Genomic DNA, 19,059 nt, shown 5'->3' with positions numbered 1-19,059 from the left:
CTGAATTTCCCAATATTGTCACAGTTCCTATCTTGCCACCTGCACAACCAGCTCGGAAGATCTATAACATTAGGCCCAACTGATTGAAATACTAAAACGTCAATATGAACATGTAAGACTTTCAATATAAACCCAAAATCTTATTTATCAAAATTCACAACACAATACTTATAATATAGCAGTCATACATTTTCAGTATACTAATCAGTACACTCAAGAAATGAGCTACTAACAGTCATTAGGTATATCAACATAATTTATTTTCATTTCGAACCAAATTGTCAAGATTTCGAGACAGCCCTTTAGAGTGCAACAATGAAGCCTTAAGACGATAGATTCTGTCTCATTTCTCACTGCAAGAATGGAGAGACAGAACTACATCAGAAAGAAATGTGGCCCCACTGTAAGCAAGTGGAAATTTTAAATTCATTATCTATCCCTGATTCTCGTTACCAACTTTGGCAAAAGGATGTATAAGGCAAGTCTGAAAAGCTTACAAAATAATGATATATTTTACACAAAACAATTGCAAGTTTCAAGCTACAAATCGATCTAGGGCATTAGTACATTTTAATTCGTGTCATCAAAGGCGGACGTAATGAACACATCAAAGATTAGGTACCATTTTTTATTAATAATATTCTTGGGACCTAAGAGAGACTACTCAATGCATTCCAGAATAAATAAATGTCATGGAAAACTCTATGGGATCGGTAAACACACGGAAGCTCGAACACAGAGCTTATGAATGTATTTAACTAACATTACAATTAAATATTTCAGTCGCTACGATTAAATAATGTTCGTGAATATGCATTTAGTTTAATTACAGATATGGTAAAGGGCACTACGACACTGAAGCTCAATTTAGGATGATGTAAAGTGTTTCCTATCGCTCGCAGTGAGGCCTCACCCATTCTTGCACTTACAAATATGTTCAAATAACAAAAACAGCGTTTTAGAAACGCTCCGCCCTACTTATGTAGGTAACTTACCAACATACACAACGCGTGTGTACATTACACCGGATAATCACTTTTATTTACGTAAAAACAAAACTTAAAAAAAATATTCAACTATATTAAATCTATATGAATAGAAGTTGAACCGCCTAACGAGTGACAAAATAATAAATAAGTTCAGGAGGCCTGTGGCGTCCATCATTTGTACAAAAGCCGGTATTTTATCTGGAAATAATAGAAACATATATGTTTTAGAATATGTATTTGGTACATGCATACAATACATGCAGCATAGTAAGTTTACCAATTTATTTTATAAAAATACCACTGTGGGCTTCGATTCGTTGTTTCAATATGAACGAAAGGTGAACATCCCATTTTTACCTGCTACAGGCCCGCGCTTATTGCTCAGCCGGAAGATTTCGTTTCCTACTAACACCATTACGGTGCCCGAGAGTGGTTTATAGAAGGAGGTGAGGCTTACTCATTCTTTCTCCGGACCTAGTAACTATGTACAGATACGGATCCAGGCTTATTCATAATCATCGGCAAGGATATTGAGCCCTGACCTTCACCTGCGCAGAAGTGATTTATTGTGTACAGTGCGCAAAGCGATCCCCACTCTTCCGCCGAGAGCTCATTGTCCGTGCCGATAACTTTAACTATGTACGGATACGGATCCGAGCTTAGTAACTATGTAATGTAAGCTAGGGTAATAAGCCCAGCAGAGTGTACACTCACGTATAGTGGCGGCTACCACAGCCGGTGCAGATGCAGGTTGCGGCTGAGCACGGAGCGTACGTCGTGCGTGAAGCGCAGAGCGTCCAGCACGGGCAGCAGGTTCAGCAGCGCTACGTCCAGCGGGTCGGAGAACCACGACTTTATTGGTATCGCGTTATCTGTGGGTACGACATTACATATTAAACCCAAAAACCACCGCTGTAAACCAACCTTCGTCTAAAAAGCGGCATCCAAATTAGTGAAGCGGTTTCTTAGTGAAGCGGTTTCTTAGTGAAGCTTCAGACAGGCAGACACGGTCGGGGATTTAAAAGATTTTTTACAGGGAAATATAAGTATAAAAACCCCCAGGTTTGTCTTTACGTCGAAATCAAAATCATTTGTTATCCAAAAAGCCACGGAGTAGATAACAAACGGAAGATTAATACTTCATTTAATAATGTAAGATTTTACAGAAATACAAGATATTGATTATCCAACTATAGTATGTTAATATTTAGTATAAACTAACCTGGAAAGTCCCGGTACGCGCCGGGCGAGTTGTCCAATATGAACACCCTGTTGAGGTCGTCGCATATGGACGACAAATTCTTTGTATAGGAACCGTTTTCTGCTGTGCAGTGTTGTCTGTTAACAAAATACGTCACTTAAATTTTTAGACATATCAAAAATATCGCGAGGAAATCGGCATTTAGAGAAAGACTTTTTAGGACTTCATAAACAAAATTACTCAACTTTATTTTTACCTAATTTACAATTTACAAATAACTTTTTACAATAACTTAATAATAAATATATATACAACATACAACTAACTTATTACCTAATATATACACTTACTATAAATAAAAATATTTAAAAAATTGCATCAAAAAACTCCTCATCGCTGCCCACCGGGAGTGTAATATAAACAAAATGCATAATATAAAGTTTGCAAACACGGAAATAATAGATACAAGCATATTACAGTTTTGCCGCAAAACCTAATTAGGCCAACGACAGTTTTTAACCGCTTCCCAAAACGGAGAAGTTTTATTAATTTAGATAATTGTTTATATGTATATTTTTTATATTCCAATTTCTGGCGCCCAAACAGATCCATTTAAGTCCTCCATTTTTTGGTTATTCTGTGACATACTAACAGTACATACGATCGCTAGTTCGTGATATTCGCGCACCGTATCGGCAAGCGCAGGTCATTATAGCTCGCGTGAGATAGTCATTACTACAAATAGTACTTTCTGTGATAATGTTGTATTTATAAATGTTGTGCCGAGACATAGAAAACAAAGCTACCTGTTGCTATGGTTTTATATGTTTGTAATAGAAATATAATCACTTGTTACTGTCGTTTTATATGGTTTAAACCTTATGAGGAACCCTCCTTGGAGTTATTTTATACATATTTTTATCCAATTCATTAAAATTAGTTTTGATAATTTTGAAAGTGAAACGGATTGGCTACTCATTGTTTTGATAAATAACAAAAATAAATTGCCAAGACGTAGTTTGTGGGCGTGGGCGCACACAGGAGTACACAGTGCATAAATCAAGGCGAAACACATTGAGTTACGTAAAATCCTATAATTTTTCCAAACATATGTATTTTTATAATATTCATAAAAATACCAGAATCCTAACCAAGATAGTTGGTCACAACCTATTTATAGCATAAAAAATATAAAGGGTTTCAAGGTTTTTTTCTGCACACCCGAAGGTGTTTAAAACATGCAAAAGACTTATTTACCTATAGAACCGCCGCCGCAGTATTCCCCTGCCGTTATCCAGCTTGTCGGCGACCGCAGCCCCATAGATCTCCATGGACGCCGTGAACACCACCAGCTCGTACCACTGTGATACCTGAGGATCATACCCAGTGTCATATTAGAGGACGAAATATTTCGGGTTTGTTTGGAGTAGGTACTATTTTTTGTTAGTGTGAACAGGTTTTCTTCGGAGCGAATTGTTCGAAAGCGTTACCGCGGCACTGGTACACGATAGGCTAAAGAAAGAATGGTGGGTTTTAGTCAGAAAGAGTCTGACAGTCCCTCACTCTGCACTTACAGCGAGAGGGTTCGTCATTTCACGATTTTCCACCAAAAAACGACTACGGGATTGTTCGAAAAAAATTCGCTTAAATATAAGAAACCTTGATTTTTAGCCAAATTTCCTTATTCTATTCTAATATTAACGTAAAGATAGCAAATTTTGTGATGATTCATCATCAGTAAATTGCGCGTTTATATCAGTGTTTGATATGGAGTAACAGTTACTGTTAAGTAGGCATACTGATTGAGTCAACTTTCCCAACTTAGAAGAGTACAAGAGCACAATATTCTTTGATTTAAATAGCTTTGAAGACTATGTATTAATTAATCTCAACGCAATAAATTAATTTTCATAATCCTTGCTACGCAATTAAGGTGCAGTTTCGCGTATCGAGTTAACAAAGTAATAATCCTCTACATTATCTGGTGAAAATAATCAGGAAGTCGGCAATGAAGATAAGTTTGTTGAATTTATTCGTGCAGTGGCATAATTATCTATGAGACACGTGCTTAATCGGTAATAACAAACAAAATATTGTCTTGGATGATAGACAGCACACGAACATACAGACTACAGTACAGTATTTTAATGCCAAACCAAGGAATATGATTTATTAACCCATTTTGGATCCAAACCAAGATCTCCCACATACAATATAAATACTTAATTAATTAAATCTATTATGTAGTATTTTAGCCACATACATGATGCAAATAATTAAACAAATGAATCCTTACAGGGATTATAGAATACCTATCATCGCTATGAGAAGAATAGAACTTTCTTTGCCTTTTAAAACAAGTGACTACTGGCAGTACCGAGAACATGTAAACAATACGTTTATTTTGGCCATCTACTGCAGCTTAAACTTTTACGTCATACGTAAACGTATATTTTAGCAAGGTTACGTATCGGAAGCCCGCAAGGTGGTCTTACTACTATTTAATTAAGTTAATTGCATCATCATTAATTACAAACACTGCATCTATTTCATTTGTAGTGTTTATTCAATAAATAAACATTTTATTTGTAACAGTATCAATAAATAATAGCAGGAAATTATAATAGGGAAATAAATCGTTTTGTATATCTAAGTGACGTTATCTTTACTGCTTGATTTATGCGAAGTCTTGCTACCTATCAAGCTTTTTATCACACGTTTACTTTATATTGTGCCTCTCAATTGTACCGCGTAAGATTTCGAAATAAGGACTGGACAAGTGCGAGTCGGACTCGCATAAAAAAAAAACACATTTTTGTATGGTAGCCCCTTTGGGTACAAAACCCTAAGAAATAATTCGTAACCAATTTCGTATTTAAATCAATTTAGACCACCATCATGAAACCTCAAAATTAGCAGCAAGATTCCCAAACTTTAACCTAATGAGCAGAGCCGTCAAAAAAAACGTCGATGACACATCCCTAGGAATAGACCCAAGCATATCCACAGGACAAACTTAACTACAAACATGTGGTAGCCGCGCGCCACATGTGGTTAAACCCGACTGTTATTTGTTTGTTTATATTCCTCCTTATTTACACACACGTAGGTTGTATATGTTCATTCTTGGTACAAAGGGAACTGGATTGCGGATCTATTAAGAGTATAGCTAGCTTCAAAAGTAGCTGACCCGATCGAAATATATGAAAACTGCTAACACCGTGTCGTCGAAAACTTAACAGAATATTTTTTGTTGTTTAAGATGTCACGTCCTCATGCACGGTGGAGTGATGACTTGCGCAAGACTGGCAGCTGGCAGAAGCTGGATGCGAGAAGCCGATCGAAATCGATCTCAGTGGCGTGCACTTGGAGAGGCCTATGTCCAGCAGTGGACTGCGATAGGCTGATGATGAAGATGTCAAGACGTTGAGCACTTTTGTAAATTTTGTTCAGCTACTTTTGACGCTGACTGTACATACAATGCAATGTTAAATTTTAATGCATACGTGACTCACATAATTACATCTGCAAGTTGGTTGTACTTAACTTTCAGTAGTCTAGCCTTGATACTTTTCCGATTTATAAATGAACACGATTTCAAAGAACTGTGAAGGTTCGTGGCGTAAAAATAAACCGACTGATTTATAAGACGTACCTATATTGAATCAAAATGTCTCTTTTAGCTAGGTAATGATAGTTTGAAGGTAGCATGAGGTTAAACTATCGTTTAAACATGATGGATGTTTCACCATTAAGGTATTTGTCTATGTTTACCGTGTCATTTTTCAGTCGTGTCATTGTTAAGCATAAAGCTTTTAAGTTATTTTTTTACCTAACTGCCAAGAAGGGTTATAACTGGTTCTTAGCTATATCTCAAGTCAATGTACAGTATGTACATATTAACATTGTAGGTATATTATATGACCCTTTCATGGAAAGGCAATTTATTATGAGACATAATAACTAGCGAAAGTGGGAGGCCACTCCTTTGCCTAACATTTCTAGGAAATGGGGCTATTTTTGTGTTATGATAAACTTGATGACTTTTAAGGCTCCAGCAGACCGGATGCGTATGCGTAACCACGCGCGTAGTCACGCGCGTAGTTACGGCGTAACCATGAGTTGTAATGTATGGAAATGTATGAGACAGGCCACACCGCTTGCGTAACGTAGACACGCGCGTCGTTACTCAAGCGGTGTGGCCTGTCTCATATTTCCATACAACTCATGGTTACGCTACGCGTGACTACGCGCGTGGTTACGCATACGCATCCGGTCTGCTCGAGCCTTTATTCTACAAGCATAACCAACACTGTGATATTCCTTTCCTTCCCAAGAAATTCAAATGTGGATTCAGTAGCTTAACGATCATAGAATGCAGACTCAAACTTACAATGGCTGCTTTTTGAATACTTGTCATCTATGTATATCACTAGGTTGGTGAAAAAATAATTAAAAATTCCACTTACTATATCCAAAAAGTAATCAACGTGCGGCCTTTTATGAACGAAAAATCGCACAGGATGTTTGTCTATGGTGACTTTGAGCACGAAATCCGGCGGCGTGCCGGGCTTCACCGTCGGCCTTAGCATCGCATCGTGGTGCGAGTGGATCAGCGTCTCATCTAGATCTAGTACCAGCATTTTTCTTTTTACTAGACCTGGAAGTAAGATTGTTATGTCAAATATAAGTATACATATACTTAAAAAGAAGACAGTGTCCTACATCAAAGCAGTTTCACATTAGCAGATAATATGCTCGAATTTGTCAAAAGCCACTAAAATCACTAGTGAGAAACCACTGCTAATACCTAAAAGTTTGTGAAGGATGCTTGCTTTCAAAAGTATCTTATATCCTACTACAGGTATAAAAGGACAAATTATCAACCAACTGAAAAGTAACAAAACAAATGATAACACTGCAACGTCATTGTCTTTGATTTAGTTTGCTTTTAAGCAATATGTATTTGCATTTTTGTTTGAATAGAAGAGAGAACCTGTCAAAATGGCCTGCTTGTTTATTATATGTTAGAATATTTTTAATTACTGATGATAACTTGACGATTCCCAAGAGGAAATGCTAATATAAAATCAGAAAGTAAAAGTAAATTGTGATTACTCTGCCTCTAATTAACATGCTATTCATTAGTATTCATATCATTGTTAAAACAAAGCTTCTCATAACAAAATCAAAACAAAAAATAGGCAGTATTCATCATTGGATAGTTGTAACATCTTTTACTTTCACTATCAGTAAATAGAATCATTCTGCGAAGGAGATAAGATAATCTTATTTATCAATACATCACGCTGTTGTAGACAGATTTACAAAACAACAACTTACTATGAAGTAAATATATACCTTAGTTGTTTACAAAATGAATGCACTGATAAGCAATATTTTGATATTCTAGTGATAAGAAAAGGAAGCAACATGTTTGCCTAATTTACACCTTTTAAAGATAATTTGGTTTTATCATTGGATATATTTATACAGGTACAAGGACTTGATTATGAACAACTTCCTATCTACTTAATTTTTATGCCATTTTATTTTGAATACTGTTCTTATAAATAAAGAACTTTTGCATTGGCCTTTAATATTGGTGAAAGTAAATTATTCAAACTTCAGTTTTTGCTAAAAAAAACTGTGTGTAAATCAACATAATGAAGTATAGGACTAAACCAAAGTAACTAAAAAACATTGCCTAGTTTAAAATTTTGCCAAAATTTCTTTAAAACTGAATGAATGAATAGCCTCGAAAATTAATTAAGATTATTGGAACATTACATAAGGTTGATATCTAAAGCAAACAATTTTGAAGCTGATAAGAAAATGACAGATTGATAACATAACCTACCACACTTGCCGATCTAAGGTTAAAAATGTTAATTTAACCTATTTTTGAAACTAAACATTTCTATTAAAGAAATAAAATAATAGTGTGCATGTGTTTTTGTACTAGCTTTTGTGTATGACTGGGTGTTTGTAGTGCAGTTTATACCAATTTTCAAAGTTTAAAATAACCTTTTACAGACTGTGTTTATCCAGGTTTTAAACAAATATTATTCTAATTTGATGCTATGAAGTTATTGAGATTTCAAACTGGATAACCCTCACAGTTTTATTTAGTGTGAATCACCTATAAATAGATGTTATAAAAAAAACGAACACCTTTTTAAGAGAGGTCTGTGACACATCGGGTCAAAGTTCACATTTGGACAGTTTGAGTATTAAACAATTTTTATATTCTAGAATTTAACATTTTATTGATACAGCACAAATGTATTGCAAATATGTAGTGTCTACTTCTTGATATTGCTTGGTCAGCAAATCTAGATGTAAAATGAATTCTGTTGATCATTACAAAATCTAAGATGAATTGATAGAAAGTTGTTTATGTGAAATAGACATTCTTTGGCTTCAAGGCTGCTAAGTTATTTAAAGAGACCTGTGTCATTGTGGGGTCTGCATCCGTTAGCATGCAGTTATACTTAGACAGTAGTTGGCATATTCATTCAAAAGGTAAACATTTCTGACAAACATTCAAATTAATTAGGTAAATAGATAAAGAGCACTAAACTTATTATTCATGATGAATCAACATTTTACAATTTTGTTTTTCAAGTCTAAAGTATCATTATTTATAATATGAGACTTATAAAGATTTATCATGTTTTTGTTACTAGTTCTTTTGTCTTTTATACATATCAATGTCTGTCCTGTATTGTTTAATCAATAAAATTACTTCCCCATAACCCATTCAAATGCAATTATGTATCTAAATGGATATAGGTATGAATAGTTATGGTTGCAATAGGGTATATAATAACTAATATTAAAATCAGCATTTAATTGTGAAGGAACTGGACTTGAAATATTAATCTCTATGATACTAATTAGAATGCAGCTTATTCAAGAAATATGATTTGTTATGGTACATGTTTTCTGATAATCTAGTATTTACCGTGACTGTAATGTCATTGATATCAAAAGCGAAATCAAGTCTTATTATATATATGAATGAATGGCAAACGAATTATTATAATTAGAATAGATATGCATGCAACAATATGAAAATATTAACATTTTTGAGATAAGTTCGACGGTCATTAATCGTACGACGTATCGTTATAATATTATCGATAAAATAAGATAGTAAATACTCACTCAGCCTGTGTCTAGATACGGGCGAAAGTGGATACATCTCATATTTGACGGATTGATATTGAGCCAACTGAAAATCAAATGCCACGTGAGACTTTCATACTCCTGCGTAAAAACATACCCATAAATAACAAGGCACACATGATTATTTATATTTACCGCTCGATATTGCTTCTTAAACATATAACAAAAACAACTCCATACTTTTGATGCGAGCAGCATGAACGCGCGAAGGCCCATTTGCAACCGTTTCAGCATTTGAATAGTTTATAAAAAGATCACTAATATACAAATAAGCTTATTTTTAAACGACAGCGTTTGAAACGAGATCATTGACGGCGTAATTCAAAACAAATTCAATAAAAATCAACTGCCGAAAACATCTAACCCGCCATGACATAATCGACCCAATTCGCGTACCAAAAACTAACTAGACTTTTCCTTTCATATTTGTATTTTCTACTTTATGGTTCTAGTGCTGTGAATTCGTCCCTTTGTACACGATACCAAATGCTTTCAATAATAAAATCATACAATCACTAGGTGTTCTCCGCGTCTGACAAGCATACTTAAGAACTAAGTACAAGTTGTACTTCTTCCCGATACATGAAAAGCAGCTTGTTGCGGGTATACTACTGTGACCATGCCTGGCCCACAACCGTTATTTACTTATGATAACTTATTTCTTCTCCTTGTAAAACACTGGTACTCGGTTGCATCCGGTTATTTATTTATTTATTTATTTATTTATTTATTTAGGATCTCCAACGTAGAATACACAATTACATTTTGTTACCTTTACAACAAGAACATTTCTGTGTGCTTCTCCAATTATGGGAGATCACAGCATTTGCAGGATGAACTAGATTTCAAACAAGTTTGACATAAAGGAGATGGCCAAAAAAACACCCAGAGTCGACAGGAACTTCATAGGTATGATTGGATTCAGTATAATTTGTGGATTTTAAAAAGTATTTCAAATCATCTAAAAACCATGGGGTTCTCTTTTTACAACGTTTTTTCGACCAAGATTTTAGTTCACAAAAAAGTTTACTTTTACTGTTTGATGTTCATAAGAAATTGAATGCAGACTCGTGATTGGACCGTTTTGCATTTTTTTTTTTTAGCTTGGCCGTTTTGCATTGCTAAGTTATTTGTTATATTTGACAATGTCACATGGAGCGATTTTCAAAGACAATTTCTGAAAAAACGTTTCATAGCCAGTTGTGAAGGTTGCATATTATTATAACTGCGAAACCTCTTCAAGTAGGTAAGGTCGGTGTTAATCGTATCTGGAGTGGGGAAATACAAGACCTTTTAATCACCAGGCCAACTCTGAAACTATGGGGTTATTACTATTGGCTTGTTTAATGTTAGTTTACTTTGCTTTTTTATGTGCCTTGATATTAATAATCTTTAAAATAAACATAAATTCAACATAACCAATTTTTGCGATAATATGAAATAGCTCCTATACCCCATGGATTTCAGGCTGGATTTTTTGGCACCATCAAAGGTCTATCATAAGGAACCTATTGGTAACCATTTCATTGCTGTCGATTCTGGGTTTTTTTTTCTATGAAAATTTGGCCATCTCCTTTACACAGCAAGAAAAATAATAAAATTAAGGTGCATTACAAAACAAAAATGCCATGGGAAATTTAAAATGAAAAACTAAAATAAAAACAAAATGAAAATAAAAACGTGTGAACAAACAAACACAGACTGCAAGAAGTTATTACTTAAGGTTAGACTGGAAGTCGATCCCAGCATATTTGGGAAAAGGCTCGGGAGATGATGATTTCTTATTTCTTCTTTTGATGTAGTCCCGTGCTCTCCCTATAGATTCCTCCTATATAACTTATCTAATACAACCCCTATATACTCTACTCCTATGTAGGTACTCTTTTATTAACTCTCCCTTGCGTCCTCCTCATGCGTAAATCCTCGATAGGTATGTCATGTAGAGAGAACAAAATATTTTTTACTCAAAACTATTATTTCTAGAAAGGTAAATAAAAGTGAAAACGTGAGACATTTTAGTAGTGGTTTTGTAATGAGTAAAGACATTATTCCTGACGTTCCAACAGTGTTGCTAGCAAAAAGATAATTTTAAATTATCTCATTATCTGTGCAAAAATACTATTGACGTTTCATTTTGGGGGCGGTATCGCCACTTCATTATTGTACCGAATTCTAATAAAAAATGAGATAATTTAGCTTTTTCCTGTAATTCGAGTATAATAAAATATTTCATATAACTCATGTCACTATCTGCAGTACCGTAGGTGAGTTAATAATTCGTTTGAATTATCCTTCAGTCAGTTTGAAATCTAGTGTTATATTGGCCGTATCCTGTCCTATTGATTCATAATCAGCCCAATTTCTTCGAGTGCTGTCTATACCTTATTCCCACAGCGCTCGAGATTTGAAGGACACGTATTATGAAATATGATTAGGGGGTAGATTTTGGCAGATCACCAGACCGTAAAACGTAAAACCATTACGTCGCCTAACTTCGGCGAGTACTAGGAATTCATAACTAAGGTTTATGGTATGGAAGTTGGTAATGTATGTCATGTAAACTGTTGTGTACGTCCCCAGGTCTAAATCAAGATGATTGGGGGCCTGTTCGTGTACAACCACAAGGGCGAAGTCCTGATCTCGCGGGTGTACCGCGACGATATAGGGCGGAATGCGGTGGACGCCTTCCGAGTGAATGTTATTCATGCGAGGCAGCAAGTGCGCTCGCCTGTCACCAACATCGCAAGGACTTCATTCTTTCATATCAAGGTAAGAGCTGGAGTAGTTCAGCAGGGTAGTTTTCTAGCTTATGATTTAGTTTAATGGGAGGGTACCCACTCCATGTCCCTTTAAAATATTATGGCAGAAGTGTGCCTACAAATGCATAGCTAAACATTCTGCTAGAATAAATTGCAAAAAAGGGGGTGTGTTTTAAATAAAATCACTCTGACCTCCAATTTACTAAAATCTATTCAATGACTCAACCAAAAATCCCCAAAAACAGACACTCTATTAGAGTGAACATTAAAAACTATGTAGATAAACCATCAGTACCTTTAATCTTAATAATCTGCCCACCAGCGTGCCAACATCTGGCTGGCCGCCGTCACCAAGCAGAATGTGAACGCTGCTATGGTGTTTGAGTTCCTGCTGAAGATCATAGATGTGATGCAGTCATACTTCGGCAAGATCTCCGAGGAGAACATCAAGAACAACTTTGTGCTCATCTATGAGTTGCTTGATGGTAAGGACTTGTTAAAAATCTGTTGCCATGGTAACTGGTACAAATTTTTGTTTAGGGATTGAACTAAAAATTGTCTTGCCCATTGTCTGTTCACGATGAAAATAATTGTGGCAGTTTTAGCCCTGAGATGATAGATGTGTTTTCCTTCAGATCAAAATAAAATATTTTGGAACAGCTAGTTTAAGGAGAAGACTATTTTAGTATAGTTCTAATACATTGTTTCATGAAAGAATTTCTTTCTGTATCTTTAGCTTTTCAAAATTTTGGGTTGGGTAGTAACTAAATCTTCTAGGTGTATCATATTTTGACTGGGTCAATGACTCACAACAAGTCAAACAAATTCAATACAATCTCCAACCAAGTTTATCAGCTCTTATCTAAAAGCAGTAATGTTGGATTTCAATAAGCTATCTGTAGAATTTGCTTATTATAGATATTTGACATTTATTACTTGTATGAGAATAATGTTAAAATTAGATCTAGCCAGCAACTTGACAGATAAATAAGTTATTAAAATTTGCAACAAAACAAATGATAAGCAACTAATTTGTTTACAGAAATCTTGGACTTTGGCTACCCTCAGAACTCCGACACAGGTGTTCTGAAGACTTTCATCACCCAGCAGGGCATCAAGTCGGCTTCTAAAGAGGAACAAGCTCAGATAACTTCACAAGTATGTAAACTATTATTGTTATGAATCATCTATTTTTATCTCATAATAACTCTGGAAATATGTTAGCAGTACAGTTGTCATGTAACGTAATGTTTGATTATTTTATTGAATTCCATGGTTCCTCCAATGGTACCTATGATAGTATACTGCAAATTTTATGAGTTTCTTCTTTTTCAAATTCTAATCAACTGTTGATCTCAAAATATTTACTTATTAGAATTTATAAAAATGACTACAGATTTGTGTGAAATATTCTAATAAGAAGTCATTGAGCAAGTTTTAATAATTTTCGTGCAGGTGACTGGGCAGATAGGATGGCGCCGAGAGGGCATCAAGTACCGGCGCAACGAATTATTCCTGGATGTATTGGAGTATGTCAACCTGCTCATGTCTCCACAAGGTAACCGCAAATGTTTTCCTATAGCTTGGAGGAGCAAACATATCTTTAAACATTCAACAGTCTATTTATTAGGAACACCATTTATAACTCAAAAAGGCCTGAATAGTTTTTTTGTTTGGGAAAGACAAAAATCTTGTTGGATTTGTGTCCTTCCAACAGCAGAAAAGAGAGTTAAATTGACTTAGTTTAGGCACTGAGTTTAAATAAATAAAAAGCTTTAGCTATACCTAACTGTGTGCCAATTGAATGGGCTGTGGCAAGTTGTACACTGGCTAAGCTAGTCACTAACATTAGCAGTCTTCCTTTTCACTCACACACTTTCTTAAAAGATTACTGTTTCAATATGATAAGAATAAACTGCAGAACTTACAAATTTATACAAAGTTATAGAATACTACAGTGGGATGCATAATATTTATTTCTCTCTACAGGTCAAGTGCTGTCAGCCCACGTTGCAGGCAAGGTGGTGATGAAGTCATACTTGTCAGGCATGCCTGAGTGCAAGTTCGGTATCAATGACAAGATTGTCATGGAAGCTAAGGGAAAGGGCAATGGTGAGTTTCTATTTCTACATACATATTTATTACAACTGATCTGCTGTATTGAATGATGTTAGGAAAATATTAGATTAAATTCTGCAATACTCTTAGTAACATGAAAACAAAATATTTTACCTGACATTTATTGCAGCATTTAATAAATAGAATTCCTCATATTCTTACAAATTCATTAACAGTTGATGTAGTTAGAGCTTCCAAAAAATTTTTCAGTTCATTGTATGTGGTAATGAATATCTTGCTAATCCACCAATATTCTCCAGGAGGTATATCAGGCAACACAGACAGTGACCCAGCTCGGTCGGGCAAGCCTGTAGTAGTGATTGATGACTGCCAGTTCCACCAGTGTGTCAAGCTCAGCAAGTTCGAGACTGAGCACTCCATCTCATTCATACCGCCTGACGGAGAGTTTGAGCTGATGAGGTTTGTCATATTTGTTCTATTTATTTATGTGCCATGATTTTGTACATAAAATAACGATGAATGTAGTGGACCACACATTTTCAAAAATAAAAAAAAACTTGTGCATGGTAATTTCGATAATGAACAATCTATCTATATCAAATAACTAACATTATAAATGTGAAAGTAACTCTGTCTGTCTGTTTTTCTGTATGATAGGTAGCTATTTTCATCCGCGTACCGGGGAAACTACATACCTTTACCAGATAGAATATAGCCTATGTTACATAGGATAGTGTAACTTCCCAACAGTGAAAGGTCTTTTCAAGTCGGTTCAGTAGTTTCCTGACGTTCGAAATATGTTTTCTTTACAACATTAGTATAGATTTCAAGCCTGTAATAACCAAATTGTTTACTCCTCAGATACCGCACCACCAAGGACATCTCCCTACCATTCCGAGTGATCCCTCTCGTCAGAGAGGTGGGACGCACCAAGATGGAGGTCAAAGTGGTGCTGAAGAGCAACTTCAAGCCGTCCCTCCTCGGACAGAAGATTGAAGTCAAGATCCCCACTCCGTTGAACACAAGCGGAGTACAGCTGATATGTCTGAAGGGGAAAGCCAAGTATAAAGCCTCAGAGAATGCTATTGTTTGGAAGTGAGTTACTGTTTGTTTAGTGAGCTGTTGTTTTCTTTTTCTTTGTTTTCTTAGAAACCACATCACATATTCTGTTGAAAACTATCTTTAACCAAACCAAATCTTATAACAGTGTAACGGTTTTATTCAATATTAGCAATTTTGTTGTTGTCTTGATATCTTTATAGATAACTATAGTCTGTTTTTTAATCTCGTAGACTAAATTGACACTTGCAAAATGTCAAACTTTCTAATAATTTTGCTAGCTCTGTGGTGCAGTGTTGTACTTACGATACCGGTTCGTTGAATCGTAACTTTTTACAATAAGTCATCCTGAAATAATGGGCTTATCCTTGATGATTACGCATGGCTTTGCGTAGTCAGATATCCCTGGCAGTTTGTAGCACGTCGTACAGCCATGTGTACGTACGTGAATTTTAAATATAAAACTTTGAATGAATATTAAATTTGTCTATTATAGATAAAAAGTTACGATTCAACGAACCGGTATCGTAAGTACAACACTGCACCACAGAGCTAGCAAAATTATTAGAAAGTTTGACATTTTGCAAGTGTCAATTTAGTCTACGAGATTAAAAAACAGACTATAGCTTCCGCTCGCGGCTTCGCCCGAGTGGCATGTTGATAAAAACTGGCCTAGGATTTATACACCAAATTTCAACCAAATCGGTCCAGCCATTTTTGCGTGAAAGAATAACAAACATACATCCATACATTCTCACAAACCTTCACATTTATAATATTAGTTTATAAATAATTAACTTTCTTAAAAAATATCTAAGATCTAGTTTTAAAGTCCAGTAGTAGGTTAAAACATCCACCAACTTTTGTAAGGTTTCTCTTCAAGTAATAATTTCTTGCCAGGATCAAACGCATGGCTGGTATGAAGGAAACCCAGCTGTCGGCTGAGATTGAACTCCTGGAGACGGATACCAAGAAGAAGTGGACCCGACCACCCATCTCTATGGGCTTCGAGGTGCCATTCGCACCTTCTGGTTTCAAGGTCAGATACTTTAAATTACGAGAATTTTTGGGACTTTAACTCATACTTTAGAAAGGAGAAATTAAAATACAGGATGTAGGGTGAATTATTCATTTTGAAATCAGCAGCTTCCATTCACATCTCAGATCATTAACTTTTTGAGTCACTAGCTTCTGCGAGCGGTTTCACCGGCATCGCGTGGAAATACTCCGTGCTCCCGGGAAAAAGCATCTTGACAAATTAATATCTAACACTTAAATTATTTTTCAAATCGGACTAGTAGTTCTTGATATAAGCGAGTTCAAACAAACAAACAAAAACCTCTTCAGATTTATAACAATAGTGTAGTTTTACGTCCTCCGTTTAAAAGGAGGATATTATTTGTATACCTTTTTTATTAATTGATAATGTGTATGTTCTAGGTCCGTTACTTGAAAGTATTCGAACCTAAACTGAACTACTCCGACCACGATGTGATCAAATGGGTGCGATACATCGGCCGCTCCGGACTCTACGAGACACGATGCTAAACGATAAACGATTACAATGTGAGTATTGGTATTTTTATCAATTTTTCTCAATGTTAATAATAAATAACTCTTCACAAAGTTTGCTTATCGAGACAAAGTTGCTTATACATTTGAGCATGTTCACATAATTAAAAATATTGATTTAAGGTTCCATAGATATTGTACGCAAGAGATTTCAACCCGCCATAGCTCTTATGGACCACATTTTTGATTAACTAACTTGTATTTGGAATGGTTTTTCTCTGTAGGACACTTGAAACAATAATCTACTAGGAAATTAGAAACCTTTCGGAAATCTCAATTTATTTGAGAAATAAAATGAGATAACGTTGAGACCCCAGTAATAAACTGTAATAAATATTCCTTTGTAATGTATTTTATTTATTTTCAGGAATTGCACGAGCAAAGTGGTTGAAAGGACATAGTAATGGCGTGTTACATAATATATTTTGTATATAATTTCACATCACCCCAGAGATTCCTTCTATGAGTTATATTTTTTTATTTTCCAACGTAAGTATAGAATATGTTTATGCTCACCTCTGTATGCGTACATACCATGTTTTTATATCATTGCAATATTTCATAATAAAAAATGTAAAGTATGAATTATTGGATAAAATAATCACGTCATTTTTAATTAATTTTCTACGTATTTTATTGGAATTTTAGACAGAGGCCTCTTGTTATTAGTATTTTGAGATACTTATTAGATTACTCGTTCGGCTAGCTCTAAGCTATAATGTTATGGTTTTCCAAGCCGTATATACAAAGACAGCGAGACAAGGCTTTTAGGCCTTATCTGAGAATACTATGGCCTATTTCTTAGCCAATCCAACTTCATATTTGACACCCTTCTGTCTAAAATTCTAATTAAAAAAAAGTATCAAGATTTATTCGACATTATTATAAAATAGTAATTTTTCAAATAAGTTTTTTATGTTTGTACATTATGTCATTATTTTCGAATCTCATACGTATACTATAACGCTTGCTTGTATCATTCGCTCCCTACCAACGGATCTTTTGCGTGAATATAAATTAAATTAATAATCCTTTTAAGACAAATATATCACTAAAATAACCTTGTTTTCACAGTAACGTTAATTTCCTAAAAATACTCTAAAATCTAACTATAAAATATTTGTATGAAAATAAATCGAAACTGTTAAGAATTTATATAAGACCATGTATAATTTCAATAATAACCTAAGAATTAGCAGCTATGAAGAAATAGCTCAAAATATACGTTTTTGAAAAACTAGCACGCATAAGGTTTACTATACCATTCCTACATCTAATGCTTTGTTCCAACACATAATATATGTATATTTAGTAAATAATATAATAATATATATATTCTACATTTAGAATATCTCTATAATATGAAGTTATGTAATGTTAGGTAATCAATAGTATTAAATGTTAGAATTAGATTGGGGATCGGCCACGAATTATGTTTTGATGAGTATCCACTTCTCGTTCAAGTTCCACGATTAAGACCGTAGAACATTTACGTAATACTTATGATCAGTTTAATATATTTCTTTTTAAAAGGTATATCTTTTATATACTTAATACACTTGTTGAATGAATCTATTGTTTCTTTGGTTAAATGAAATGAATAAGTGTGGCTTTAATCTCATGCTACACGCGACCAAATATATTCTAAGTGCAACTTAGAACCACGTGACAACAGATTTCAGACCGAGACAATCGCTAGCGTTGTCTCATCTCTCATAATTAGTGGACGATCCCTGTTTATTAGATTTTATGAATGAATGGTAAAAATTGGAATTCATAGTTAATATTTCTAAACCTGGTACATGTTTCGAAATTGTTCATGTGAACTGGCGTGCAAAGAAACTGTTGATATTTTTATCACCAGACATAACTTTTTTTGTATGTAAAATGATCTAATAATTTGTATGTAATAAAAGAATATGATGGATAATGCAATAATACTATTTTTGTCATGAGCAAAAAAAGAGTTATTTTTATTTAAAAATGTTAAAACGACTTTACGCTTTTGATAATTTTCAATCGTTTAGGTATATTATTTTGTAAATAGATGCGACAGTTTGTTTGCACACGAGAGTAATTGCGTGCTGTTATAGGGAATGCTTATTATGTATCGTGTTACAAAAACAATGTACAATAAATGGTAAAAAATATATTTGTGGTTTTATTTGACTTGTTGTGTTATCTGTCCTCCTATGCCTACCATCAATAG

General features: G+C 34.6%; 2 protein-coding genes across 2 annotated transcripts; one reads left to right on the top strand and one right to left on the bottom strand.

The window, feature by feature from the left end:
- Positions 1 to 1,703: 1,703 nt before the first annotated feature.
- On the bottom strand, positions 1,704 to 9,792 carry LOC110379222 (CTD nuclear envelope phosphatase 1 homolog). The gene is made up of 6 exons (XM_064035962.1): positions 9,517 to 9,792; positions 9,361 to 9,427; positions 6,660 to 6,850; positions 3,448 to 3,560; positions 2,212 to 2,327; positions 1,704 to 1,861 (listed from the first exon to the last, which is right to left on the bottom strand). Exons 1-6 carry the CDS (start codon positions 9,613 to 9,615, stop codon positions 1,716 to 1,718), a joined length of 732 nt encoding a protein of 243 aa, XP_063892032.1. The 5' UTR covers positions 9,616 to 9,792; the 3' UTR covers positions 1,704 to 1,715.
- A 1,693-nt stretch (positions 9,793 to 11,485) lies between these two features.
- On the top strand, positions 11,486 to 19,000 carry Ap-2mu (Adaptor Protein complex 2, mu subunit). Its single transcript, XM_064035833.1, has 11 exons — positions 11,486 to 11,645; positions 11,962 to 12,150; positions 12,463 to 12,625; positions 13,183 to 13,298; positions 13,596 to 13,698; positions 14,130 to 14,252; positions 14,519 to 14,678; positions 15,081 to 15,314; positions 16,179 to 16,317; positions 16,719 to 16,844; positions 17,218 to 19,000. The coding sequence occupies exons 2-10, from the start codon at positions 11,974 to 11,976 to the stop codon at positions 16,824 to 16,826; spliced, it is 1,323 nt and encodes a 440-aa protein (XP_063891903.1). The 5' UTR covers positions 11,486 to 11,645; positions 11,962 to 11,973; the 3' UTR covers positions 16,827 to 16,844; positions 17,218 to 19,000.
- The last annotated feature ends 59 nt before the right edge of the window (positions 19,001 to 19,059 follow it).

Source organism: Helicoverpa armigera, chromosome 8 (genome assembly GCF_030705265.1).
Source record: "Helicoverpa armigera isolate CAAS_96S chromosome 8, ASM3070526v1, whole genome shotgun sequence".
In the NCBI taxonomy this organism is placed as follows: domain Eukaryota; kingdom Metazoa; phylum Arthropoda; class Insecta; order Lepidoptera; family Noctuidae; genus Helicoverpa; species Helicoverpa armigera.
Note: the sequence above shows the minus strand (reverse complement) of the source record. Positions and strands in the feature narration are given on the sequence as shown.